A 27,584-nucleotide genomic window follows, 5' to 3' on the forward strand; every position below is an offset into this window, starting at 1 on the left:
TACACCAGCCAGCCAAAAGCTCTCCAAGAAACAACTGCAACCCCTCTCAAGCTCTCAATGAGTATTTGGTGGTGGACTGAGCCAAAGGCTGCTAAAGGGGCATGCAGTATCAATACTGCCAGGCAGACTACATAAAGACTGTGGGGGGGTTGGGGGGTCTCCTGACTATCTAACTGTGCTATGGTTATTGTATGTCTGGATAGAAGAAACGACATGTATTTCAGTCAAGTAGATTTTGAAATTAAGCCCGGATCTTGAGTCCAGTGACGCAATCCCCTTCATTGTGTTTTGATGAGCGGAAGGTTGCTGTGCCAGGTGTTTGTCTTTGCAAGGAATGGCGTGATGACTGCATAGTTTGAAGGTCCTGGAAGAACTCCACGGCCAGCCATCTGTTTATCAAGGCACTGACCGACGGCAAATGACTTCGGAAAGTTTTATTTTGTGATGCAGTTAGGGCTCTGGAATTACGTGATTCTGCAGCAGCATCGTTTCCTGCATAACCAAATATTTGCCGTACTGGCCGCATAATCCATTATCAGGTACATAACTCGCAGATTTTAATAACAAAAAAAGTTTGATTCTTCAACGGATCAAAAGTTACTAAAATACTGCTGCACATGTAACAGTACAGTGGAAGACCCTTTGCAAAGGTTAACTGATCACCTTTATGTTGCGGATTCTTGTGCTGAAGTATTAAACGGATACTAAGGGAGTAAACCAATTGCCCAGACAGCGTTAACAAGAATACAAATGACACATTTAAACAATACGTCCACACAATGTGCCAAATTATGCAGCATAACTTGCCGTATAATTTAATCAACCCTGCCAAGAAATTTGGTCCTCCCATACCGCAAAATTTTATTGGCCTTCTATATAATGCTTGTGGCACTAGATTTCCCGAAGTCAGGAATCTTGGATACATGTTACGCCTTCCGCCTTCACAAGAAGCACGAGTTTACCACAAATATAGTATGTACATGCTCTCTCTTGGTCTTCCAACTAAACTGTGTGATTAATAATCGAAAGTTAATATGGACTCAGAACTTACCACTATAATATAAGGCATCAAATATCATAGACAACGGAGCGTGTACATTGTGTTCTTTCAAAACGCTTGGTTGATTTGCTGCCGAGCGCCCCAGGCCCATACAAAAATACTTCAGAACACAGCGGGGAGAGAGGGAAAACTGAGCGTCCTAAGAATAAATCAGTATAATGCACAGATCGAAACGATTAATAAAAGTCAACAAAACAAAAGTTGAAGGTTCAACCTGAAATTCAACCGGAGGAAAACAAATTAAAATGTGAAACACATTGCAGGAAGGACATCTGTCGACTGCATGCCGACTTTTCAGAAGGAATATATCCATTTCTCAGTATTCACATGCACAGAACTTAGGAACAAGTATGAACGCGACAATTTAACATGCGACTGCTTGCCAAACAGTCAAAAACTTTGTTACAAAGGATATGGAAAAAATAGTTATTGTGATCTGCTTTTGCATGTGTTGCCTGTACATATAGTTAATCAAACGTACTGCTCTCATCAAGGCAGACCCAAAAACAGGCATGTCCAGTGTGGCCGAAACATTCTTGCCCGCTCTTCCCTGAGGGAGACAGGCAGCTAAAACGAGGTTTACATATCACATTCTAGGATTGAGAGAACTACCATTTCAGCTGCAGTTCCAGAATATTTATGGGAAAATATTTTTTTACAATTGAATGGCACATATGCTCTAGTACAGTGGCTCTTTACCTGTGGTCCCTGGGACCACCGGGGGTCCATCAAGGCTAGTCAGGGTGTCCGTGACTGCTTAGAAAATTAAATATTAGCACACTAATAAAATATATAAATAAGGAAGCAAAATGTAAAATGAACAATTTAAAGAGTTCTGTAAATGTGAAGGAAATTGAAGGCCAAAAGTTAGGTTAGTATGCACAGACAGAGTCAGATGAGAGCAGCGCAAGTGCATCAATAGAAAATTGTATGGGAGAGGAGTGGCTTCAATAGATTTTAGAAACGCTCCAACCTTCCTATTGAAATTAATATTTAGATTTTTTTATATGTATTTGTGAACTAAATACAATACTTCAGCATTTTTGTATTTGATGAATGCTTGTTTCTGTATTTTTTGAGTATTGTTTTGTGGTTTCAGTTATTGAAAATTGTTAGGGTAATGGTTCATTGAGGATCTCCAGGTTCCAATAATTATTCAGTGGTTCCAGTAATGATTAAATGAGTCTTCAGAAGTCAAAAGGTTAAGAATCACTGTTCTAGCTAGCAAATTCAGTAAGGGCACACTTGACAAGTGAATGCTTTTTTTATGCACCACTAAGAATTAATCTGCACAATGTTGCTCATAATTTGCCCTTAATCTCTCGCTGAATTATATTTAGTCTTCTCCAGCCCAAAAGGTGTCTTGTTCTCAGGGGTCTTTGAAATCCTAATTGCCATCTGCCTCTGTGACAGCAGCTGTTGGAAGCAGAGCAACAATCTAGCTAAAAGAACCTGGTGAAGCCAGAATCTAACCAATCACAGGAGCATGTCTAAATGCAAGGCAGCTGGCAACAGTAGTATATTTTAACAAGCATTGGCATAGCAATAGGTCTCGTCCGTGGGACCTTATAAGTGTTTTGCCAGAGGTGTTTGGAAGTTTGGTAAAAGATGCAATTTAACATACAGGGATATGAAAAAAGAAACCAGGAAAGTGTGAGGGTGGGAGAGGGGGGGAGCAAAGGGATGAGAGGGAGAGACCAAGAAAAAGCAGGTGGCGAAAAGAAGCGAGTAGGGGGATTAATATAAAATGAGTTTGGTAAATATAGAAAAAAAATTTAGTGGTCGCAAACCCATTCATAGGTTAAGGTAAGGGGGAGGATCGATGTGGGGTTAAATCAGAGCTGCTGACTTTGGTATTGGGGAATCGGGATCGAATCTCAGGGTCACCTCAACAACCTGTGATTCTGGGCTTATCCCTCAATCTCCTAATTCCTACAAATAAAAGTGAATGTGGCCTTGTGTAATGTAACTGGTACTCATGCAAAGTGCTCCAAAACATTCGGGTCAAGTTTGTGCTTTATAAAGCTACAAAATACTAGGAAGCTTTAAAAATAAAAAATAAACAACTTGTTAATAATTTTCTTCGTGACTCTTGCACATTTTTTTACATGGCTACGTTTGTGGAGCTAGTTAGCAGTTAGCTCTACTTCGAGTGGACATCTACGCAGGGGGGGGGGGGCAACAACAAGCTTTTGACTAATTTTCTCGATACCTATAAACACAGAGGTTGGCCGCTGGATGAGGTGGCTGTAACTTTCCAGCCCTATAGCCGGACCCCCGCCGCCCATCATGGCGCTACACCAAGGTATGCCTCTATCACAGTGCTAAGTGTGGCCAGAGTCCTGTTAAGAGGAGGGAGGGGGGGCTTCCTTCGTGGGGGTTAATTCTTCCAGCAATAGGCAGAGTGGGAATGCAGGGTCTCTAAGAAGGGGTGAAAACACAAGAAAGCCTGGTTAGCCAGTGGACGGTCTTTTGAAGACCTGTGAAGTACTCTGGTGTTGCTGGCAGCTCAAAAACGGTCTGTGTGTGCCCTGGAAGCCGTCTCAGCCCGGGCACACATACGACTGGTGGGCTGAAGCCCGTTCAGCCCAATGGGAAGTGCAATATATTAACTGGAGGTGGTGAGGAGGTTTTACCTTTTATTATCCTACACTCCGCGAGGAGAACAGACAAGCTTCTCTCCAAAATCCCCAGCAGAGCAGAACCCGCCCTTCTCTACCAAACAAAACTCTTTTTGATTGTAATCAACAATGTAAAATGCATTTTTTTCTTTTCCTTTTTTTGGAAAACACATTTTAAGGTTGCATTTTGTCTGCGTGAAAGCTGTTGCCAGAACATTTACATGAAGTAGGTCATGGTCTTCTAATTTACGGTTAAGTGGGGTTTTTATGAGGATTTTTGCAGCAATCCAGCATAGAGGAAGGGAAGAAGAAGCTTTCCACGTAGTTTGCATCCCCAGATTCCTCACCTGGTTACATTCTGTGATCCTGGACAAATCATATTATTTCCCTGTACCTCAGTTCACTAGTCTGCTAATAACTAAGCACTCATAGATGATTTTGTCTACTGTGCAAGAACATTAACTAATTCATATGTAATTCGGTGAATGCAAAACTGCAAAAAATGCAATCTGGAAAGTTCCATTTGGAAGAAAGGTTATGTTTACTTATTCCTCATGTAGTGACTGGCTTCAGGGTACTTTTATGCTGCTTTTTCTGCAAATCTGCGCTGGTTCCGGTTAGAACGCGAATTGGGAACTGAAAGTCTGCCCGAGGCGGTCATTTCCTGGCGGTTGTTTTGAGAGCTGGAGAGAGGAAATGCCTCTTCAGTAGCACAGGGTCAAATGATCGTTCCATGTTTGAAACAAGTCTGCGAGTGGTGTGCATGCGCGCGTGTGCTGCAAGGTATTTAGGGAATGCATCTGGGACACTGCGGGCTGCTGCTCACTCCCAGACCCCTAGGCCGTGGTAGTGATAGTTTAGAGGAAAGGCGGGACATGCACCCGCCTTTGGCCATTTGTGGGCTTTCATTATTGAAAGCCACACACAAAGGCCAATGGAATGTGTGGGAGGAGTTCGACCCACACAGAGAAGTCTCTTGGAAGTCTGGAATGATTCCAAGAGGCCCTCTCCTAGAGCAGCACATGTGCTCTGCGCTAGGCTCGACCTAAAAAAGACATTGGCTCACAAGTTCCTGGCAGAAAGGGCACTATTTGTATAGAAAAAAACATTGTGCTATCGCTGAATGTTGTCTCTCCCATAGAAGGGAACCAAAGGTTGAAGTGGGCTAACTCACTGGCATACCATGTGTGCTGAGGTGCGTGGAAGAAAAAATTTGATTGACAATATAGTAGACCAATGGATGAAGACAGCTGGCTGAAATTCACCGTATGGAAGTAAATATGATATAAATAATATACAGGCTCCTCCTCAGATCTCACAGCGCCACGACCACAGCGCACGCCGGCAAACAATATATACACACACATTTTATGGGAGAATTAAGTGTATTTGCATGATTAATTAAAATCTTTGCAAAATATAAATAGAAACACAAAGATAAACTTCACTAAAAACGCATGATGTCATAAAACCAAAGTGAGTCATAAAGGGCACATGATAAAGTTACATAAAAATATAAACCATTCAAATTGCAGTAAAAATACATTTTGATCATTAGAACATATTTCCGTCAAAAAGTGCATTCTATAGAGAGATAAATGGATAGATAGAAGCCTTTCTTTAAATTGTTAAAGAAACTTTACCAGCTTAATGTTCAGATAGTGCAATACTTATTATAATTAAAACGTCTTGGCTAATGCCACGCATAAAAATAACAGCAAAATTAAAAGCTATTTCAGAAGTAAATGTAGAAATTGCATTCAGTAAACCTCACATAAAAGGAGTAGACTTAAAACAAGTCGAAAGAGGTGCAAGAATAATGGATTCAAGCAGTCTTACTACAACTCGCACAGCTTTTGCATTGCACTGTGCATATCTGAACAGAATGTACCCACCTAAACTCCTTCTACATGTAGTAACATTTACTGATCCAATTAGAAACCTAAGAAGGTCACAAAGATGTAGTCTTCAAAGCACGAAGGACCCATTAACACCAGCAGGACAGCCACCTGAATGAATGGTTGAATGGAGCCAATTGGGAAAGTTGCATTGTTTCCATGCACCTGGCTTTCTGAAATTGTTAAGAGGCATGAACCTGTGACTACAGAGCACCTCTTATTTAAGAAAATATCTATATTAAATGCAGTAATGCCACGAGATCTCTTAGGTTATTTTAGGACCTACTGACACCTACGAATTTAAACCTTCACTCTTCAAGGGTGGCGTGGTGTAGCGAGGGTGTTTTAATTCACAATGAGTACTAGTAAATAAGTTACGCTTGGACGTCAATTTGCGAAAATGCCTGGGGAAGCAGGTGTGACAGATTATTTCAACTCAGAAGGCATCACAGTTTTGATCCCTTGTCCTACCCTTATCTCCTCAACAAGCTAATATTTGCTGATAAAGGAAAGACAAGAAGTAGAACTATTTTCGTTTTCTGTATTTTCTAGGAGCTATGCTCATTTCCCTCGTCCTCCTGCTGCCTTTATGACCCCAGAGCCAAGAAGTAGAAAAGGGAAAGGCGGGCGTAGCTGCAGCCTTGACCATCTCTAAATGAAGCTCAGTATGCTAGGTCATTGCACGGGTTGAGTTTGTTGTGGGCCCTTTCTTCAGGACTTATTCGAGTGGGGCCTCTTTTAAAGGGACAGTGTGCCCTTTCGTACTTTTGATCTGGAAAACTGGTGAAACAAAATTAGGTCAGTGACAAAAAAGCGATGGAACATAGAGGCGGGCCTCGAAAGGGGAGACAAGTAATGAACATTAAAAGGGAAACACTGTCTAAAACGAACAGACCAAAACAAGAAAGCAATCACATATACTCCTGGTGCTGCCACAGTTACTCACGGTGCTCCACTGGGTGGTATGCTTTACTGCAGTTGTCTTTTCAATGGAACACCATGGTCCTTATAACCAGAGTCAATAGCGGGCTTCGACACAGTGGTGAGACAATGTGCGGTGGCAAAACAGAAAGAGGACCAGCACTGGAGAAAGGACATTTTCCACAGGCGGCGCGATTGATCATACACTCCTGTTTTATACCATCAATAATCTGCTCCACCATGGGAAGTCCTATCTTTAATCCCCACCCACTTGTCTACCCGCTGCCATACGCTCTTCCTGTACGCAAATGGAACCACATATGTCGAGTGGTGTCATCCAACTGTGTGCTTTGTTTCCTTCTCAATGTTTACAGATTTAATGGTCTTGTAAAGATTTGCATTTCTTACTTGCTGTTAAAATTGCTACATCGTGTTTTGTTCAACAAAAAGCAAACAGAAAGGATAGAACGCATATAGTGTAGTAATTCCACATTATGCCAAGATTGCAAACAATTGATTCCCATGACAGTAGGAGAATGTGGAAGTCCAAGTTCATATGAGTCGTAGTACTAGACGCAGCTCTGCAGCCAAGGCATAGGTGAAGGGAATGCTTGCTTCCTCCCTTGCTTGTTTATTGATCATATAGTTTAACTCCACCTAGTTGTGTTAAACAGTCCACATTTACCACTTGGAGCATAAATCTGAGCCAAAACCCCACGGTCTTGCTGATGAAATTGAGCGCCACCATCTTTCCATACCTCTGAGGAGTCACCCATCACACTTTGCAAGAGTAGGAAATCTGGCTCATTCTCCCACCTAGTATCGTGGGAGTTCAGTGGTTTAAGATTAATGGAGTGATCATGGTCCTCTGCCAAGCATAATGTGGTTAGAAAGACCTCGAAGGAGTGAAACGGAATTCTATTGGCTGCATAATTGATAATGCAATACAAATGTAATGAACCCGAGCTGTAAACACCGTCAAACTCTGCGGAGGAGGTTGGAGAAATGATGAACTAGGTTCTAAACATTAACGAGATTATTCGGTTTGTTTTCACTCAACTCTTATGAAATTTTCCAAGGGGTATAAGAATGACAGGACGTATCATCTGAGAATTTCGAAGTACATGGGGATGGGTAGTGATGCTCAATATTTAACATACTTGAATAAACAAATATTAGCAGTATCTGATGCACATTGTATACATAATTGTCCATGCATAGTGCTGACATTCAACATTCCCCCAGATCGAGAGTAGAAACATGAAACATTTTAGAAAACCATAGAGGGGGCAGTGGAAAGCTCTTGCCCATCTGCTCTATGTGTAAGCCCCTAAACAAGAGAAACAAAGATAAAGGTGAAGAGGTTCCCTTGGGGCGGGCCGAGGGGGGAGGGGCAATCAGCAGGTGTTATCAAGACAGCCCTCAGACCAGCTTTCATGAAGCGGCTGAGCCTTCAAGAGAGAGAGCTCACCGCAAAGTGTCCATACGTTAATCGAAGAGCTGTAGGACATGTAGACGAGGTGGCGAGAAGCAATGGAGTTCAAGTCTGGACATGTAATCGATGAGGGCGCAAGGTAGTGCTAACCTTCTCAGTAAGTGCTTGTGAGTGGGAGAAGCGTTCCATCGCTAGCACATGCCACACTCTGCTGAACCACATTGCTATTAGAGGGATCTCTTTTTTCCACATGGTGTGTTATTCTTAACCAGATATAGTTACAGACAGCGCATCATAACATTCGTGGGGTGTAAATCATGTTTGATTGCGGAGTAGACATAATTAGGTTATAGTATGATGAATAACCATAGGAGGCATATTTTATAGAAATTATTCTTGATCCCTTTCAGTGAAGGAGGCGGCCATGTATTAAACAAAAAGGTATCAGTATGGCTTCCTAAGCTGGTTCTAGGTTTATGGTGACTGACTGCCTCATTGCTTAGGTAAGTCAAAAGTGCCTCTCTTTAGTGGCTCAGTTGTCATCGGGGCTGGAAGTAATTAATGCTGGCTGCACCTGAGCCATTCACCGGCCGCAGGTCTGAAGCATCCATGTCGAGGCACAGATTGCAAAGCATCGTACTGCCCCTCCTACATCACACTGCATTAACCGTCCACAACTCCGCTTCTTCTTCTATTACTCACTGACTTTAAGCTTTGTGACCATGCACAGCGCTCCACTGCCTTCTGGCTAGGTTTCGCTAAAGAAATACTATACATACAGATTTATATACATTCTATTGTCTTTGAAGACCAAGTACATTCATTTTCTGTTGCTGGGCAATTACACACCGATTGACTGCTATAGGGGATAGAATGGTCTAGCGGGTTTGCCCTTCTATGGTTTATTATTTTAACTGCCCACATAGATGGTTCCTCCATTTTATATTCTTAAACATATAGAAAAGGGTGACAAAAGTGGTTCCGCACCTATGAAAATATCATTTTATTCTTGCAAACCACGTGATTGTGTGAACCTCAGCGTTTGCGGCAACAAAATGTGATTATTATGTAAAGATGCCCATAGCTTTGTGGAAGGAATGGGGGCTGGTCTTGTTGGGCATGATCTACTTCACCAGGAGTGCACATCAGACTGATGGACAACATGCGGTGCCACCTTCTGTACAATGCAGGCGGTATCACCTCACAGCTCCATTCCCTGCAAGTAACAGGCAGCAGGGAAAGTAAACGGTACATGTGTGGTGCGCCAACAGATCCATCACGGTTGATCGCAAAGCAGGAAAAGGAGTCATGGTTGCCATCAACTCTACATCAGCACTTCACACCCCTGTACCCAAGCAAGTCAAGCTGCACTGCCAGGCCTGGTGTTCACACATCCAGTGTACCTAATACAGAGGGCTTGCATTATATGGCCACTCACTATACAGCCTACTGGAAGCAGTATGGCAACTGGTCATTTACTGCTTGCCCCCTGGTATCACTTGTAATAATTACCTATATGAGAACAGGGTCGGTCGATGAGTAGACCGAGGTGCAGCATGCTGTTCATCTTACCAGGGGTGCCGAAGGACTGCAATGGCCTTTGTGGACAGAGTTCTTTGGCAAAACAGGAGTAAGAGTTCTGGCCTGATAAGTATCCTTGCGTGCAGCAGGCCGGGAAAGGGACAGAGCAGAAACCCTTGTGCGGTTTCTATCGACTTCTAAAACCTAACCATTTTCCTACCCTTAGACCTAAGAATCTCGGGATGAAAGGACCACTCCTGGTACAACGGTGGTCATTTGTGTCATACTACATTATCTCGGTATTATAAGACATACTTGGAATAACGGGAGCTTGGTGGCATTCTACAGCAGTCTCTGCAGTGATGGTTCCCATCCTGCAATAATGCTGGTCCTTGCTTCATGGGGGCAATCCTTGACATACTGTGGATATTCTGGACATAAAGGTTGACACTCCTGTCAGCATGGAAATCCTTACCGTATGGTGGATATACCCGGTATATGATTATGTATGTACATGGCAGGATTAACCTGTCCATGTTTTGTGGTAGTGCATGCAAGTGCTTGAAGAACATGGCAAGTTAATGTTACAGGATTACACAAAATAAAAGGCTGTTTTGGAACACAAACTGTAACCTTCATTCGTATCGTAGGGGGAACTTATAAAGCGCGCTGACACCATGGGTTTCCTGGCGCTGGTAAAGAGTGCAGAAAGCAGAGAGACTAGACAGATTGGGGAAAGAGCCAGGTTTTTAAAGACTTGCGAAAGAGGGTTAGGGAGTTGGAAATTTTGAGGGGGAGAGGGAAAGAGTTCCAGAGCTTGGGGGCCAGGTGAGCAAATCTCCGGCCTCCAGATCTACAGAGCTTGAAGGAAGGAACAGTCAGAAGGTGAAGGTGAGAAGATCTCAGGGTACGGGATGGGCAGTAGGGACTGATGAGGGATTTGACAAAAGCAGGGCAGGGACCGAGTAGTGACTTAAAGACAAGGCAGCCGGTCTTGAAGGCTGCCCTGGAGACGACAGGGAGCCAGTGGAGTTTGACAAGGAGGGGCCTGGCAGATTGCCACTTCGGAATCCCTAGAGCTAGTCTCGCCGCCTGATTTTGGACCACTTGTAGTCTAGCCATCGATGTTTTGGGCAGGCCGTGGTAGATCGAATTAGAAAAATCTAGGCGGGAGAGGACGAGGGCCATGATGACGTGTAGGAGGGCATCAGGTGTGAAGAGGTATGCCACTTTCCTGATCCTGCGCAGTTGGTAAATGCAGGACGAGACCACGGTCCCTACCTGCGGCCCTAGGGATAAGGCGGAGTCAATGGTGACCCCCAAACTCTTCACCGAAGCTGCAGGGGTGGGAGGGGGGCCCATGTCCACCGGCCAGAATTGAGGCCCCCAGAAGGAGGCACTCTTGCCAGGGAGGAGAAGCTCCGTCTTTCCGGGATTCAGTTTTAACTGATTGTGGCCCATCCACTGGAGAATGTGGGACATGACTGCTTGAAAGTTGGGGATAGCAGAGGGGGAGTTAAGAGGAAAGATGAGTTGCAGGTCGTCCGCGTAATTAAACACGGTAACGTCCCACTGCCTCAGAGAAAAAAGAAGGGGACGGAGATAAAGATTGAAAAGAAGAGGGGACAGAGAAGAGCCCTGGGGAACCCCGCAGAGCGAATGCTCTCTGGGAGCTCTGAAGGAGCCCAGGCTGAGGGTCTGGGACCTGCCTGTCAGAAAGGATCTGACCCAGGCCAGCGCCAGGCCCTGGATGCCGGCCTGTTCGACACGGTGGAGAAGGATGTTATGGTCCACCGTGTCGAAGGCGGCTGACAGATCTAATAGTACCAGGGCCTGGGGAGCAGCATTGTCCACACCGTCTCTCAGGGCATCCAGCACGGCCAGGATCACTGTCTCCGTAGAGTGGCCGGGTCTGAAGCCTGCCTGGTTGGTCTCGAGGAAGTTGGATTTCTCGATGAACAGGGAGAGACAGGAGGTGACGTGGGCTTCCAGGAGCTTTGAAAAGAAAGGTAGGAGGGAGATAGGGCGGTAGTTGGCCGGGACAGCGGGGTCAGCCCCCGGTTTCTTCAGGAGGGGCACCAGCACGGCCTCCTTGAATGAACCCGGCACCATACCAGAAGAAAGAGAAGAGTTTAGCAAAGGTAGGACGCAGTCGGGTAGAGAATGGCAGATGTCCCGGAGTATTGAGGGAGGGCAGCAGTCGTCTGGGGATCCCGACTTAACGCGGGTGGCGAGAGTCGCCAGAGATGTAGAATCTAAGAGGGGAAATTGAGTAAAAGAGGAGGAGTTGTGAGGAGGGGAGACAGATCCAGCGCCAGGAATCATGATGGGTATGGTGTTCTTGATTGATACGATTTTATCGATAAAGAAGGTGCTAAGAGTGTTGCATGCTTCCTGTGTGGGGGCCTGAGTGGGGAGCGTTCTGGGGTCGGAAGTGAATTCGGTAAGCACCTTAAAGATTTCCTTGGACTGACAGGGGGCAGACAGGATTTTTCCAGAAGCATAGGTTTTTTTAGCATCCCGGATGGCAAATTTATACCTATTGCGTGCAGATACATAGGCGTCTCTGCTTATGGCGCAGTAGTCCCTCCTCCACTTGCGTTCAGCCTGGCGGAGTTCTAAGTGAAGGGTTTTTAGGAGAGGAGTGAACCATTTGTGAGAATGGCAGTGGCGGGATTGGGGGAACTTAGTGAGGGGGGCAAAAATGTCACTGGCTGTGGTAAGCCAGTCAGTCACGAGCCTGCACAGCTCGTCGGTGCCCGTGTCATCGGGTAGCGGGGGGGACGTTTGGGAGAGATGATCCAACAGTTTGAGGGAGTCGACAGCCTTCCACTTGCGAGCCCTGCCACCCTCCCGTAGGGGTGCTCTGATCTGGCCAACCGCCGAGAATGTGGTGTCGATCAAAAAATGGTCTGACCACACACAAGGAGATATAAGTGGGCGGGAGGATGTGACTCCATGGGTCCAGATATGGTCGAGGATGTGGCCACCCTTGTGGGTGGCTGACCTGATTAGTTGGATAAAATTCAGGCTCGAAAGACCCTCGAATAGTTCAGTAGCATGTGCGCCAGCGTCCTCATGCTGGAACCAATAATTAAAGTCACCTATGATGACAATACGGGGGGAGCAGGTGGCGAGATTGGTCAGCTGGTCGATGAAAGTAGAGGGGAAGGAGGGCATGGAGTGGGGGGGACGATATAGTAGCACCAGAGTGACTGCGCCTACCTCAGTCCCCAGACTGAGGACCAAGGTGTCCACTTCCGGCAGGGTCATGGCCGCAGAGGCAATGATCTTAAGATCCTTGCGAATGATTGCCGCCACCCCTCCCCCGATGTGACCCCCAGCTCGATTGGTGTTCAGCAGAAAGTAGTCGGGGGTAGCGTGGCCAAGATGTCTGGAAGGGAGTCGTCAGTAAGCCAAGTCTCTGATAACAGCAGGACATCGGGGTTTTCAGACATCAGTAGCTGTAGGATATCGACTTGGTGTTCATTGAAATTACAAGCTTTCATTTGGGAATTAGGGTAAATGATCTTACTGTCCAAAATGGAAAGTGAGTATTTAATAACATTTGTGACTTTGTCTGTAAACATTATGCAGTTAATTTCTACAAAGTTAAACTATATGTAAAGAAGATAAATGTATGGTAATTTATGCGGAGTTTGAGAGATTTATGGCTGGCATTCCTTAGTGCAAGGGGCACTTTCAGCTATAAATACTATTTCGTGCTTGTGTTGTGGCACCCCATCATCTATACTGATCAAGCTTTTATGCCCTTTTCACTACTGCTGCCTGGGGCCAGAGCCTCTGACACTGCTGCAACTTCCTGCTGTCTGATCTTGTAAGATCCCTCCAAGCTGAGCAGTAACAGAGCTGATAGATCTCCTTAGCTCTGGTGTCTACAGCCTGATATTGTAAGATTTCGGCACCTTTGAATTTTTGCTCTGTTGCTAGGTCAGAGAATCTACTAGAAGGGACAGGATGGATAAAAAATGAATGTAGAAGTTGAGAGAGATACTACATACACTTTGGAAAAGTACAGGCCATGTACACCAACGTGTTATGAACTACATGTAATAGCTATAGCTTTCTGGTCAATATTTAAGGAAAATTGTGCTGAAAAAAAATATTCACCATTTTGCCATAGTCGTTTATACGTTTTCTTGTGGAGGCCAGTTATCCTACCACCCCTGTGAATCTCAGGCTTGATTGGTCTATCGCGAAACTGTTGCAGTATTTCACCGGACCCTCTTCACAATTTAGCCAATGTGTGTTAAAATTGCGCTGCAAAATCTATAATTTGACTAGTATTTGCTAGTACTTGGTTTCAGGGGCAGAGGGGATTGCATCTCTAAAGAATTCTGTGTCACCGGCTATTCAAATTATGTATTCCCTATACTTTCAAAGTCACCAACTCGCGACTGGTGGGTTGAACACTTGCTGCAGAGATCTGTGTGTGACGTGCAGGTTATAATTCTAAATTCGACATGTGAAGCAGCCTTTCATCCGTCCCTTGTTGACGAAATAAGTACCATCATGTTTAACACAACATCTATATACAAAGAAATTCGATCTTGTGGTAGTTAAATAGTAAAATATTATTGTAACCTCACAACATATATTGTGTATAATTATCACTGCATTTACCTCTGCAAAGCTTGTACTAAACAAAATTCGGGCATTTCTGGGGCGTCATGGCGTGTGTCTACAATCCAACTACACGTGTGATGTCGGTATATTCCGAGGCCCTTCCTCCTTTGAGTACCAAATTATGCTTTGTTCTGCGGTTTTGTACAACCCTCTCTGAAACATAGATTTAGCAAAGCTAGTGGCTCAGAATGTCAGGTGTTTTGTTCCCTGGTTTGCATGGAAGTATGAAGCACACAACCAATGGAATTTCATTGCGAGTATTCCTTAATCTGGGAACGTAAGACCCAGGAGAGCTGTGCTAAATGTGTGCCTCTTAATGCACACCACACATGAGGGGTTCCCGGAAAGAGTCCAAGAGGGTGGGTGAAGTACATGACTAGACCCACCCTACTGGGTATCTTCAGGGTCCCCCACAAGTGTCGAGGGCATCTACAGACATGATGCAGCATATGACTTCATGCTCTAAATTGGCGCAAATAGAGATGGTGCATTTGATATTTAATGGCATTCACTACCTTGGATTGCATGCACTGCGACACAGCTATTTCATGTTGATGGCTCAAATCAAAGAGTGAGCCATTTATTATATGATAGATTATCTCGCGAGGCAGCCACTCCCTTCGGAGTGTGAACTCCGTCCCACTGGAGCCTTCAAGGTTAAGAAAAAAGAAGAGCCGCCACACACGCTCCTTCTCAGGATCTGATCTGAGAATATGGACTCTTCCACTGGCTATTTGGTCGAACCCTTCAAACTCTGTTTTTAAGAAAGAGGTCAAAAGGATTTTATTAAATAGATTCCTAACATAAGGTTCAGAAACAAAGACGAACACCGCACAACCTCACTCCCTGGCTAACGTCTCACCTAGCGACAAACTACCCCTGCCCACCCTAACCCCAGTAGTATAGTAACCATCGAAAATGATAATTGAGGTTATTGGATGAATTGTTTACATTAAGTGATCGGTTTGTTCTGTTTCTCTGTACAGCACCGGGTGACGCTGGCCTCCAGGCTAGCAACCATGGATGAAGCACCTAATGTTTATGGTGTTTGAAAATATTGTGATGTGATGGGTTATGCTTTTCTTATCAACTTCACTCTGATATCCTATGGTCATGTTGGCTCTTTATAAAACTCTTTAAATAAATATCATTTATAAGCACTTGCTGATATATGAAACACTTGCTGTAGGTGATGTAGTGTTCCATCAGACTGCCGTATTGCTAATATTGGTGTGTATGCTGTTCAGCTAATATATACGATCATGTAGAACATAAGGGGCAATCAGGGCCAGTTTTTCGATAAGGCAAGCTGGACCCTTGCCCAGGGTGTCAGTCTTCAGAGGGGCGGAAAGAATTGTCTGCATAAAGGTCCTGCCAACAGCAACATGTCCAGTGATTCTGCTTAAAGTGCTTTTGATCGCTGTTAAAAGGTGCTGTAGTCACTGGTTTTTTTTGTTTTTATATCACCTTTTCAGCCCCCTACCATGGCCTCCCACCTACCTCTCACCCTCTACTGTCACACATCAACACACTCTCCCCTCTCAGCAAATAACTTGAAACAAGTCTGGTGGAGCTAAGTTGTGGGTGATGCAGGTGAGCTGGGGGTGGAGCGGAAATGTGTGTTCAGAGGCAAGTCGCTGCTGATTTAGCCAGTTAGGGACTGACCTGTGAAAACTGGATGCTGCCTCACTATTCACCAGCAGTAGCTGCAAATTTCTTCCGCCCAGGGCGCTACTGGGGCAAGGCCGCCTCTGGGAACAGTTAAACCACAAGATACACAAAGGAATTTTCTTTCCGATACTTTCTAATTACATAAAAAAAGTCTGTCAATGCAGAAATAACAGTTCTTGGACCAGACCCTGCAAAAACAAAAATTAATTTGTTTAATTTGAGGATTTTTCAACTGGCCCTGCCACCTCCCTTTCAGGGCCAACAGGAATTTACATAATAACGCAGAGTGTAAAAAATGTGCCCCCTTTGACGCAAGGCAGCGCAGAAACTTTGGTGCAATGTAGCCTTGCGTGAAAGAATATTAAATCTGGGCCTCAATCCCACAGTCTCCCCCACTACCTGTAGTGTCGCAGCAGGCCAATGAACCACGCAGGCAAGTTCTATTATTCAGGAGCTTGTTTATTCATGTGCTACAGCCATGGTGGTCAGCAGGGAACTGCCGTTTCGTCCCCCAGCTCCTCCCTTTCCTCCCGCCCTCGGTCTTCCCTCGGGCTGGTCCTAGTGCCTGGTCAGTGTGGTCACTGGGCACTATCTATCTACTACATTACACCTCCCCCCTCGGTGGATAGTGGCATAATGACAATGTCCCTGATCGAATTACAAGTTCATTTTGTTACGGTTCTTCGATCAGACGCGATGGCTTCTTAATCACGCGTCTCGGGCGTGCTTGCAGGTCGGGGTTGTCGTTCTCATTGTCGTCGGTGACCTCCATTGTTGGTGGGCTGTTGGGTGTCAGTCTCTCTGGGTCTTCCGGCTCTAGTTTGGGATTGGCCAGTGACTCAGTGACAGTGGGTCCGCACTTTTTGAAGTATGTCACATTTCTGGTGAGTCTCTTTCCTTCAGTCTCCGCGGTGATCATGGTTCCCTTTTGTTGAATCACTTTGAGTGGGACCTCATTATATCGACAGTCAGTCTTTCGGTGCTGCTCTTGTCTTGCCAGCACCCAGTCTCCTTCTTTTATTTGCGGGGGTGCCGCGTGGCGTCGCTCATCCGCATATTCTTTCATCTTTTCCTTTTTTTCTTTGTCTCTTGCCGCGATCTCTTCGTGATCAGAGTCAGAATCCATTTCCGGCGCAGTTAGATTCATCATCGGTATTCTGGTGCGCACTGGGCGTCCTAGCATGATGGTGGCGGGACATTTGCCCGTTGTGGAATGAGGCGTGTTTCGATAGGCCCGCAGCATCTCATCCAGGGCTGTTTGTGGGCGCTTTCCGGTGAGTTCAGCTTGCTGTAAGGTCCTCTTGATCGTGGCCATGAAGCGTTCAACCATCCCGTTGGCCTGGGGCCATAATGGTGTGATCTTGCGATGTGTGAAGTTGAGGTGTTGGGCGAACTCAGCAAAGTCGTGGCTGTTGAAGGGTGGTCCATTGTCCGACTTTACCACTAGGGGGATTCCCCAGGCGGCAAAAACCTCTTCCAGGATGGGTATGGCACTTGATGCTTTTGTGGACGTGCACAGCTGGGCGATGGGGAATCTGGAGTATTCGTCCATGATGACCAGGACGTGTTGGCCCGATTTGATCGGCCCGTAGAAATCAATGGCTACGTGTTGCCAGACGCCCTCTGGTAGTGGGGACATTTGTAGCGGTGCAGGGGGGTCTGGACGACTTACGAGTTGACATTGCAGACAGTCCTTCAATGTCGCTTCCACCATCTGATCTAGTGTTGGGAACCAGACCCTTTCACGGAGTGCTCTTTTTGTAGCTACTACACCCCGGTGTCCCTCATGCGCTAAGTTGACGACCCCTTGTCTGAGTTGTTGTGGTATTACTATTCTTGTGCCTCGTAGAACGAGTCCATTGGCGGCTATCGACAGTTCTTCACGGACATGTTTGAATGCCGCTATGTCGGTGTTGGTTTGTCCATTGCTTGGTTTGCTTCTCCAGCCGTTGGTTTGGATCATGAGTTTCACCTCTTGCATGGTGGTGTCTGTTTGTGTTGCTTCACAGATTGCATCCAGTGGAACAGCCGGAGGCCTCGCTTGATTCACTACGAAGTGAATGTATTCATCCGCTATTGAGTGTTCTCGTTTGTTGTCTTTGATGGGGTGTCGTGACATGTAATCTGCTGGGTTTGCATCTTTGCCTGGCTTGTGGATGATGGTGTATGTGTACTCTTGCAGCCTTAGGCCCCACCGCTCTATTCTCGGTGGCATTTTTGCTTTCGGGTTCCCGAAGATTGTTGTTAGGGCCTGGTGATCCGTTATGAGTGTGAAATGTTTTCCAAAAATGAAAATGTGGAAGTGTTCACATGCCCAGACAACCGCCAGGCTTTCTTTTTCTGGTTGCGAGTAAGCCCTCTCTGTGTCAGTCAGGCTTCTGCTGGCATACGCTACAATGTGCCTTTGATCTTCTTCCCTGTCATACTGTGCTAGGATGGCACCTAATCCTACAGGACTGGCGTCCACCGTTATCTCCGTCTTCATTGCTGGGTTGAAGTATGCTAGGTTCTTAGCTGATTCAACAGTTCTCTTGATTTCCCGAAAGGCTCCTTCACACTGGGTGGACCACTGGAAAGATTGCCCTTGTTTAGTGAGCTTCCTTAATGGGTAGCTTAGTGTGGCATAGTCGGGGATATATCTGGAACAGTAGCTGGCCATGCCTAGGAATGATCGTATATCGCCAACGTCTTTCGGGCTTGGTGTGTCATTCAGCGCTGCTACCTTTTCTGGGTCTGGTTTCATTCCATTTCCAGAGAACAGGTGTCCGAAAAATTTTAATGTTGGTTTGTGCAGTTCACATTTGGCTTCGTTAAGTGTGAGGTTCGCGTCCTGCAGTGCTTGACAGACCTGATTCAGCGCCTTGTTGTGTTCAGCCTCCGTTGCTCCGTATACGAGGATGTCATCGCTGTAGTTCAGGACCTGTGGGATGTGGTGTATTGTTCTCCTGATGGCCTCTTGAAATATTTCTGCCGCTGATGACACTCCAAAACTTAGCCTCTTGTATCTGAATAGTCCAAGATGTGTCGAGAACGTTGTGATGTATCTCGACCTTTCGTGCAACTCTAACTGATGGTATCCTTTGTTGAGGTCCAGTTTTGAAAATATCTTTGCTCCGTTGAGGGACGTGATCATATCACTGATGTGTGGGCCAGGATGTCTCTCTCTTTCAATGGCTGTGTTGGGCGCTCTCATGTCTACACACAGACGAACTTTGCCAGCTTCTCCTTTCTTTGGGACCACTACGACCGGGGAGACCCACGGGGTCGGTCCTTCCGTTCTCTCGATGATGTCTGCCTCTAGCAGGTCTCTGAGTTCCTTCTCCACAGCTTCTTGGAGGTGAAATGGAATTTTTCGGTGGTGTTGGGCCACTGGCGTGACTTGTTCATCTATATGTAGTTTTATTTGACAGTTCTTCAGTTTTCCTAGGCCTTGGAACAGGTTTGGGAATTTTCGGATGAGTGCTGGTTTGTCAGTGACTCTGAATAGGATGTCTACCAGTTTCAGCCGTTCGGCAGTTGCCAGGCTCAGAAGGCAGTCGGCTTCGGGCCCTTCAATGACGTGAATGTATGCTGGTATCGTTCGGCCTTCATAGGATAGGTCAGTTTCAAACTTCCCGAGACACGGCAGTGGCTTTTCAGCCATCCACGTGTATACTTGCACATGGGCCTCCATTAGTTCTGGTTGTGGATTCATCCGGTGATATTCAGTGGCTGGTAGGTAGTTGAGCGTTGCCCCACTGTCGAGCACAAACTGGGTGGGGTGAGAGCCAACGTTGATGTCCAGACGTGGATATTCTTTCAGTTGATCAAGGTCTGCTACCCGATAGAGGTATTCCTTTCGAGGAGCAGGTGATGGAGATCGGGATTCTCGGGAGGATGATCGCCGAGACTGACATGTTCTGCAGGAGCGGTCACTTGATTGTGATGACCCGGAAGATGGGTCACGTCTGTCTTCGACAGCCCTGGCATGATGGCGACTGCTTGAGTTCGGGTGTCGGTGGCTTCCCTTGTGGTCACTCTTTGATATGGCCCCGCACATGCTTTCAAAGTGGTTGTCTCTCCCACATTTCCGGCATTGCTCTCCCAGCGCTGGGCATGCATCTGCATGTGGGAAGTCGTAGCCGCATCGGTAACATTTGGTGTGCTTATCCGAGCGTCCTTTCGTGTATCTCTTGTCTTTGTGCCCCCGGTGAGATTGGTGGTGGTGTTTCTTGGACTTGGATGAGCGATCACTTGGCGGAGACCGCCTAGGTTCGCGCCTAGACTGCATCCTGAACGCTCGTTCTGGTCGCTCACTTTTTCCGCCTTCCATGCTCTTTGCATGCTCGTCCGCTTGTTCTTCTATTCTCGTCATGTTCACGATGTCTGTTAATGCATAGTGTTTCTTCAGCAGCTTGCGTCTCAATGGTTCGGAGAGGCATCCTTCTATGACTTAGTCGCATAGCGTCTTCCTTCGAAAACTTCTCGAACTCGCAGTATTCTGCTAGGCGATCCAGACGAGTCACGAACGCCTCCATTCGTTCATCTCTCTCTTGCACGGCCCGGTTGAAGGTGTACCGCTCATAGTCAACATTCCTTTTGTGTAGGAATTTACCATTCAGGGCCTCCCGTGCTTTCGTGTATGACGTCAGAGAGTCTGCTGGGAGTTCTTTTATGACCCGTCCACCGTCCTTGCCAATCAGGTTCCTGAGGAATAGTAGTTGCTCTTCCTCGGTTGTAATCTTGGACGCTTGTATGAAGGTGTCGAAGTCTTCTATCCATTCTTGCCACCGCAGACTCATGCTCCTGCCCGATTCGACAATAAGGGGCTCGGGGCGCCGCAGGAGAGAGGCACGCGACGTGCTCTCAGAGGCGGGGTCAGGCATTGTTCGCTCGTGGGTCTTGACGCCTTTGCAGTCTGTGTTCGCTCTCGCTAGTGCTTGTTTGCACTCGCCAGTGATTCTTTAGTATCTTCGTTGCACTCACCAGTGCTTGTTTGCAGGTTTCGTTGCACTCGCCAGTGCTTATTTAGTATTTTCGTTGCACTCGCCAGTGCTTGTTTGTCGGTTTCGTTGCACTCGCCCGTGCTTGTTTGTATGCTCAGTTGCACTTGCCTGGGCTTGTTTTCCTTTTCGTTGCACTCGCCAGTGCTTATTTAGTCTCTTCGTTGCACTCGCCAGTGCTTGTTTGTCAGTTTTGTTGCACTCGCCCGTGCTTGTTTGTATGCTCAGTTGCACTTGCCTGAGCTTGTTTTCTTTTTCCGTTGCACTCGCCAGTGCTTATTTAGTCTCTTCGTTGCACTCGCCAGTGCTTGGTTTCCTTCTTTCCTGTTTTCCAAGACTCTTGCCTGACTTTAAGATGGCCGCCGGAAATCCCTCGCAGGGGATTGGTTAAATCTGCCTGACTCCAAGATGGCCGCCGGGAATCTCGTTTCTGGCGGGATTTCAGCGTATTTATTTGTATTTTAACCGGGAGTCTGGCTGGGTCGGCGCTTTCACTCACCCGGACCTCGATCCGCCGCTGGATGTACAGGTGAGCTAGTCTTCATCTATTTCACCGCCGAGGTGGGCACTCGGTGGGTGGATATCTCAGTACGCCGTCGCCGCCGAGGTGGGCACTCGGTGGGCGCTTCCTAGGTCCGCGTCTCGCCACGCCGTCGCCGCCGAGGTGGACACTCGGTGGGCGCTTCCTAGGTCCGCGTCTTGTCACGCTGTCGCCGCCGAGGTGGGCACTCGGTGGGCGTTCTTTCTGGCTGCACGCCGCCGAGGTGGGCACTCGGTGGGCGTTTTCCCTTTGTCGTCGCAGCGCGCTCGAGCCTCCAAGCGTGGGGCGAGCCCGGGGTCAGTCGATCGCCGGTCGCTGCTGGGTACACGCGTAGGGTGTCTTTAGACCCTTCGTCGCCAGTTGTAGTGTCGCAGCAGGCCAATGAACCACGCAGGCAAGTTCTATTATTCAGGAGCTTGTTTATTCATGTGCTACAGCCATGGTGGTCAGCAGGGAACTGCCGTTTCGTCCCCCAGCTCCTCCCTTTCCTCCCGCCCTCGGTCTTCCCTCGGGCTGGTCCTAGTGCCTGGTCAGTGTGGTCACTGGGCACTATCTATCTACTACATTACACTACCCATCACTTGACTCATTCACATATACATGGTTAGACATACAGAAAAAGTTTCTCACCGTGTGTCGTTCTCTCGTGTTCGCTCGCCCGCGCGCGCGCTCTCGCGCCATCTCCCAGTCTCAAGCATGCATACAATACTACTTTGAAACCTTTTTAGGTCTCGCCTACAAAGCGTGCAAACGCTACTTAGGAGGGACCTCTTGGAATCGCTCCAGGCTTTTGTTTCCAATGGGCCCTTGTGCATGTGCGGCGTTTGCCTTGCGGGAGCGAGCAGCTGCACCATCTGTTTGCAATTATCGAGCCCGCCGCTGCTCGCTTCCGTAAGGTAAAGGCTGGCCACTGGGCCGCGCTTGTTTCCCTTGATATTGGGTATCTAGAATCATAATATCTTGTCTGTTTTCTAAACTCGCGCTGATATTATTCAACCTCAATAAATAACCATCACTTGCATTGTGCAGCACTTCCTTTGCTGTATAACATGTCAAATTAAAGACAGTTTGATGGAATATTATATCTTGCCTTTAGGTTACATACCGAAGTTAAAGCACTAAGCAATAACAAAGAAGACACTTTAGCCCCGCTATATAACTGATGTAAGTAACTAGAGAAGAAAATTAGTGTTACAAGTGCATGACTTAGGCTTCCTTCACAGTATGTTACACGAAGGCTGCAGGATATTACCAGTCCTTTTCAAGGCTTGTTCTCACCCATATTGAAACACGTGTGTCTTTACATCTTTGATCGGAATTAAATGGCTGGCAACATTTGGCTGTTGGTTTCTTTTTTTCAAGATTTGCTAAATATTTCTTTATGAAAGTATATCTTTGATTTTTGGCGTTAGCAAATTAACACCTTAAGTCCACTTATTGTGGCTGCCATATCTAAGCATTCTGCACGTCACGCGCACGCATTTAATAAATAGTTAATAAAGCTTGCTGTTGTAAATCTGGCAAATGCAAGGAAGTAGTTGGTCTCACTGTGAAGGCAGCTCTGGTAAAGGTGCATTATATGTTAATTAATCAAAGGTTAGAGGGGTCACTATCTGTGATTCTTTTGTCTTTCTTGCGTTCTGTGTCAGGCAGCCCTATGGGCTTCTGATATGACTCACCCACTACACGAAAGGCCAAGAGAGACGGTGAGAACTTAGGTCCTCACGATTACTTTGCCTTTAGTAAATCGATATTCCCTAGTGCTACTTAGTCAGACCTGCCGACTTACAAAAATCTTTCGCCAGCGGAAGCGCGCAGTGGGCGCACCGAAGGCGCGCTAAAGGCAAGCCAGTCTGCGCCCGTCCGCGCCTGTGCAGTGACCAGTGCCAGCAATACTGCCAGTGCCCCCCAAACTCGGGGAACCTGCTGGTCGAGGTCTCAACTATTAGCTCTGAGGCCTGAGACCGGCTGTAACATCAAGTGCAACCCCTCTTGGCTGCTTAGCAATCACTTTGTGTGCAATCACTGCACCTTCTCTCTCGCCCTTTTTCCTGATAGCTCTCGAGTACGTAACAAAGAGGAGCCTCACCAAGCAATACCGAGTGAGATAAAAGCCTGTCTCCTCAATTTCCGGTCCCTCCCACGCTAGCGATTTCTGGATATCCCTAACTTTGAATTCCTGGGACCTAATGTTCCTCACCGAGAATGGATAAAAGATACTTCTAACCCAGATATTACCTTAGCGATCCCTCCGAACTATCAATTTGTCGGGATCAGTCGACCAGGCACTAAAGTAGGAGGTGGGATCGCCATAATATCACGGTCACAATGGAAGATAACCTCTAGGAAACTAGCTAACACTTGCCCCATTGAAGCAATGTACTTCAGTATTTCAGATTCAACGCATCTGATTCTTGCGGGTGCTCTGATCTACAACCCGTCAGGCACCCAGCCCTCTTATCTCTCGGAGCTACTAGTGACCCTTGCAGATTTATCCTTGAAACACCCCAACTTCACCATCTTGAGCGATTTTAATTTACATGTGGATGACTTATCTTGTGCAAAAGCAAGGTCCCTGGTGGAAACTTTAGCTGGCATACACCTAGAGCAGAGAGTACTTGGCACTACTCAACGCGGGTCATACCCTGGACCTTGTATTTTCGAATCAGCCGGTCCTTACTACCTTGTTGCCACTTCCATTGACCTGGTCAGACCATTTCTTAATCCCTTTTAACCTAACCACCCCCCTTCCCCCAACTGCTCAAAGTAGAACTGAGAACCTTGGGAGAAAGTGGAACAAAGTTACTTGTGACTCGCTCGAACCCACAATGGCCAACCTGAATTGGCAACTTTCGGACGACAAACGCAGAGGTCAAGAAATTTAATATGTACCTCTCCACAGCTATAGACACCATTGCCCCCACTACTATCCCGTTCATCGGTCTGTACTAAACACTCCGCCCCCTGGTTCTCCCCGACCATACGTGAAGAAAGAAGCAAATGTAAGAGGCTTGAACGTTTATGGCGACTCACTTATGACCCCCCTGCTAAAGTCAATTACAGAAATGCCTTAAAAAATATATATATTCACGGCGCAAGCAGGCCACCATGAAGGAATATTTTGCCACTAAAATCAACGCCGCTGACAATTTGGCCAAAACATTATACCAAATTGTGAAGGACTTCACTAAACCGGCGGCTCTTACTCTGCTCACTAAACCCAGTGAAGAGCTCTGTGACTGCCTCTCTGATTTTTTTTTTATAATAAAATTGATATTTTCTCCTCCTTTAAACCCTCTGAGAGGTCTGGTGAGGAGACCTTACCCCAGCACCTTACCTCTTCTAGTGAAAAGTTGCTCTGTACCTTCAAGCCAATCTCCCTGGACACGGCCCTTCTGAAAATGCAGCGATGCAAATCAGGCTCACCGCTTGACCTGGTCCCTGCCCAGGTGTTCACTTCCCTGGCTCCTGTCATTATTCAACCACTAATTGCAATCTGGAATTCCTCCCTTCTCTCCGGCCACTTTCCTTCAGTTTTGGAAACAGACCACATTGATCCCCATCCTGAAAAAGCCAGAGGCTGATCCATCAGTTTTCAGTATTTATCGGCACAAATTGCTCTTTCCCAACCCTGCAAAGATATTGGAAAAAGCTGGCCTACTGTTTGGGGACCAGAAATCTCCTGCATGATTCACAACCCAGCTTTAGAACCAGATATAGTACGGAGACAGCCCTACTGGAAGTTGCAGAGGCGATTAGGGAGAGCGTGGACAGAGGCGAGGTAGCCATGTTGGTGCTCCTCGATCTGTCTGCGGCTTTCGATACCATCTCTCACTCCTTACTGCTGGATAGAATCCACAATATAAGGATACGAGACACTCCTTTAGCCTGCATAAAATCATTCCTAACTGATAGAACACAACAGGTGTGGTGTCGACCTTATATGTCCAAAGACAAAAAAAACCTTAGTTATGGAGTCCCTCAGGGGTCGGCGCTCAGCCCCCTCTTCTTCATTGTTTATCTGTCACCTTTGGCAAAGGTAATCGAGGCATATGGAGTCAGAGTGGTCTCTTATGCTGATGATGCACAGCTAATTTTCACCTTCAGAGACTACTCTGACATCTGACTCGAGAATTTTAAAACCGGCCTTTCCAACATTGTATCTTGGATGACCCTTAACACCTTGAAGCTAAACACTGACAAAACTGAGGTGCTATTCTTCAACCTAAATCTCCTTTGCCGTAGTCTATGTGGTGGCCGTGCGAGCTGAACCCTCCCCAATCTCCTGTGAAAGTGGCTCGAAATCTGGGCTTCCAAATTGATAACGAGCTGTCATACAAAACTCAAATTCACAAAGTGACCTCTGCCTGCTTTGGCAAGTTGCGTATGATAAAAAATATCTCCCAATGCTTGCCCATGGACTCTATGAAGACTATTGTGCATGCCCTCATTACCTTCCATCTAGACTACTCAAACAGCCTATAGGTGGGAGCTCCAGCCTATCTCCTACAACGGTTGCAGATTGTTCAGAATGCTGCGGCCAGGTTGATTTGTAACGTTCCCTACAGCCATTCTATATCCCCCCACTTAAAGAACCTTCCCGATATCCTCTCGCATCCAGTTTAAAGCCCTGGTTCTTACTTTCAGGGCTCTGAACGGGAATGGTCCAGGGTATCTCAGATATAGGCTGAGGCTAGTACACTCATCGCGAGCTGTCAGATTCAACCACCTCCGTCTCCTGCTCTCCCCCTGCTTTCATCGATCCAGAAAAAGGAGGCAGAGCTTTTGCGGTGGTCACGTCAAAACTATGGAATTCCCTTCCAATAAGACTTCGACTGATTGAATCAGAATCTCAGTTCAAATGTAAGCTGAAGACATGGCTGTTCTCCAGCTACTAACTTCTAGGTTCTATGTCACTGCTGTCCTTAGCGCCGGGACACCCCCATTGGGGATAGCCGTGCGCTTAAGTTTCATAAATAAATAAAAAATAAGGGGCATGGCTTGTGAGGGGTGTGGGCTCATGCTGAAAGCTACCCTAGTGGCACTTTGTTACCCTGCCCCACAAATCTCCACTTCCCAGTAAAAACAAGCATTTGCAATACAATAGGTCTCATTTAGGAGAGTTTGAGCTATTGACATTGCAAATAACAATGCCTTTTATTTTTGTTTTTAAAATTTAAATGAAAGGCAATGTCTTTTACAATGCCAAAAGCTTAAACTCGCGTAAATGCGAGACCGATAGCATTGCAAATGCTTGTTATACTTACCGCAGCTGCCACCAAAAGGTCCAGAGTGCGCTCCTTTTTTTTCCAATTGTCCTTATAGTCAATAATACAATAGTATTCGCTATTAATATTAAGAACACAGGGAGACAATACGGAATGTGGACCGCCCCAGTGTGTTCTTGGCATGGATTTCAAAACACCTGAGGCCAGGGGTTGCAAAGGCAGTGCAAGGGGTGGCAAGGTGCAAGGCAGGTGACCCCTAAATGAGGTCCATGTTGAAGACCCTGGCTCAACACCTACCCTATGGGAAGCAAAGTGCCTCTTTATACAAAGTCACTGGAAAAAAACTTTAGCAAATGGTGTACTGGAAAGCAATACACCAGTGCGCAAGTCACATTTCTAGGAACACTTAGTCAGGTCTTTGGTGACCTGTTCCTATAGATTATTGAACTATCTAGAACAGATTAACCTCAGAGTGCCACACAACCCCACCTGTTTGATGTTCCTAGTATAGGCCAACACCTGCTATGTATATTAGTCTGCACTAATTGTAAACAGACAGCACTAGCATGGGGCACTGATTGTGAAACCTGAAGGGCAAGGATGGTGCTGGTCCGAGCACCACGTTTATCAGGTAGCAGTCCTCCTTGCTCTTCTAACATAATGTCTGGAAATAGTCTATCGCAGGGACACTGGAATTATGCTGAAGGGGAACACCTAATAATGCGGGAGGGGGAAACTAAATTCTGTGGAAAAAAGGCAAATTATAAAAAAGGTGTAATGAGGCACATTTAGTGATTGCATTATTCCACTTTGACATTTTTAACACGTTAACATTGTCTGGACAAAGGTTTCACTCCACTAGTACAAATGTAACACCCATATGCAGGAATACAGCAAAAAGCAACGGATTGCTGACCTATCAATCTTTGTGAAGGGCCTTCCACTGCCAGGCAACAGGTATTGCTGCGTTTTAAGTAACGTTTGACCAGTTTCAGCAAAAAAGTAACGTGTTTTTCGTTGAAATCTGCAGATGGGCTGTGCTACATTTGCAGCAAATTA

At 46.4% G+C, this 27,584-nt stretch overlaps 2 protein-coding genes across 2 annotated transcripts in view; both read right to left on the reverse strand.

Moving 5' to 3' along the window:
• LOC147659221 (solute carrier family 22 member 23-like) overlaps window positions 1–27,584 on the reverse strand; it is a 655,822-nt gene that overhangs the window by 568,398 nt on the left and 59,840 nt on the right. The window lies entirely within an intron of this gene.
• The window catches only part of LOC147659222 (uncharacterized), a 63,125-nt gene continuing 57,702 nt past the window's right edge, over window positions 22,162–27,584 (reverse strand). The window contains exon 5 of the mRNA XM_086951875.1: window positions 22,162–22,337. Coding sequence (XP_086808001.1) covers window positions 22,162–22,337 — 176 coding nt within the window. The remainder of the gene's footprint in view (window positions 22,338–27,584) is intronic.

Source organism: Lissotriton vulgaris, unplaced genomic scaffold (assembly GCF_964263255.1).
Source record: "Lissotriton vulgaris unplaced genomic scaffold, aLisVul1.2 SCAFFOLD_384, whole genome shotgun sequence".
NCBI lineage: Eukaryota > Metazoa > Chordata > Amphibia > Caudata > Salamandridae > Lissotriton > Lissotriton vulgaris.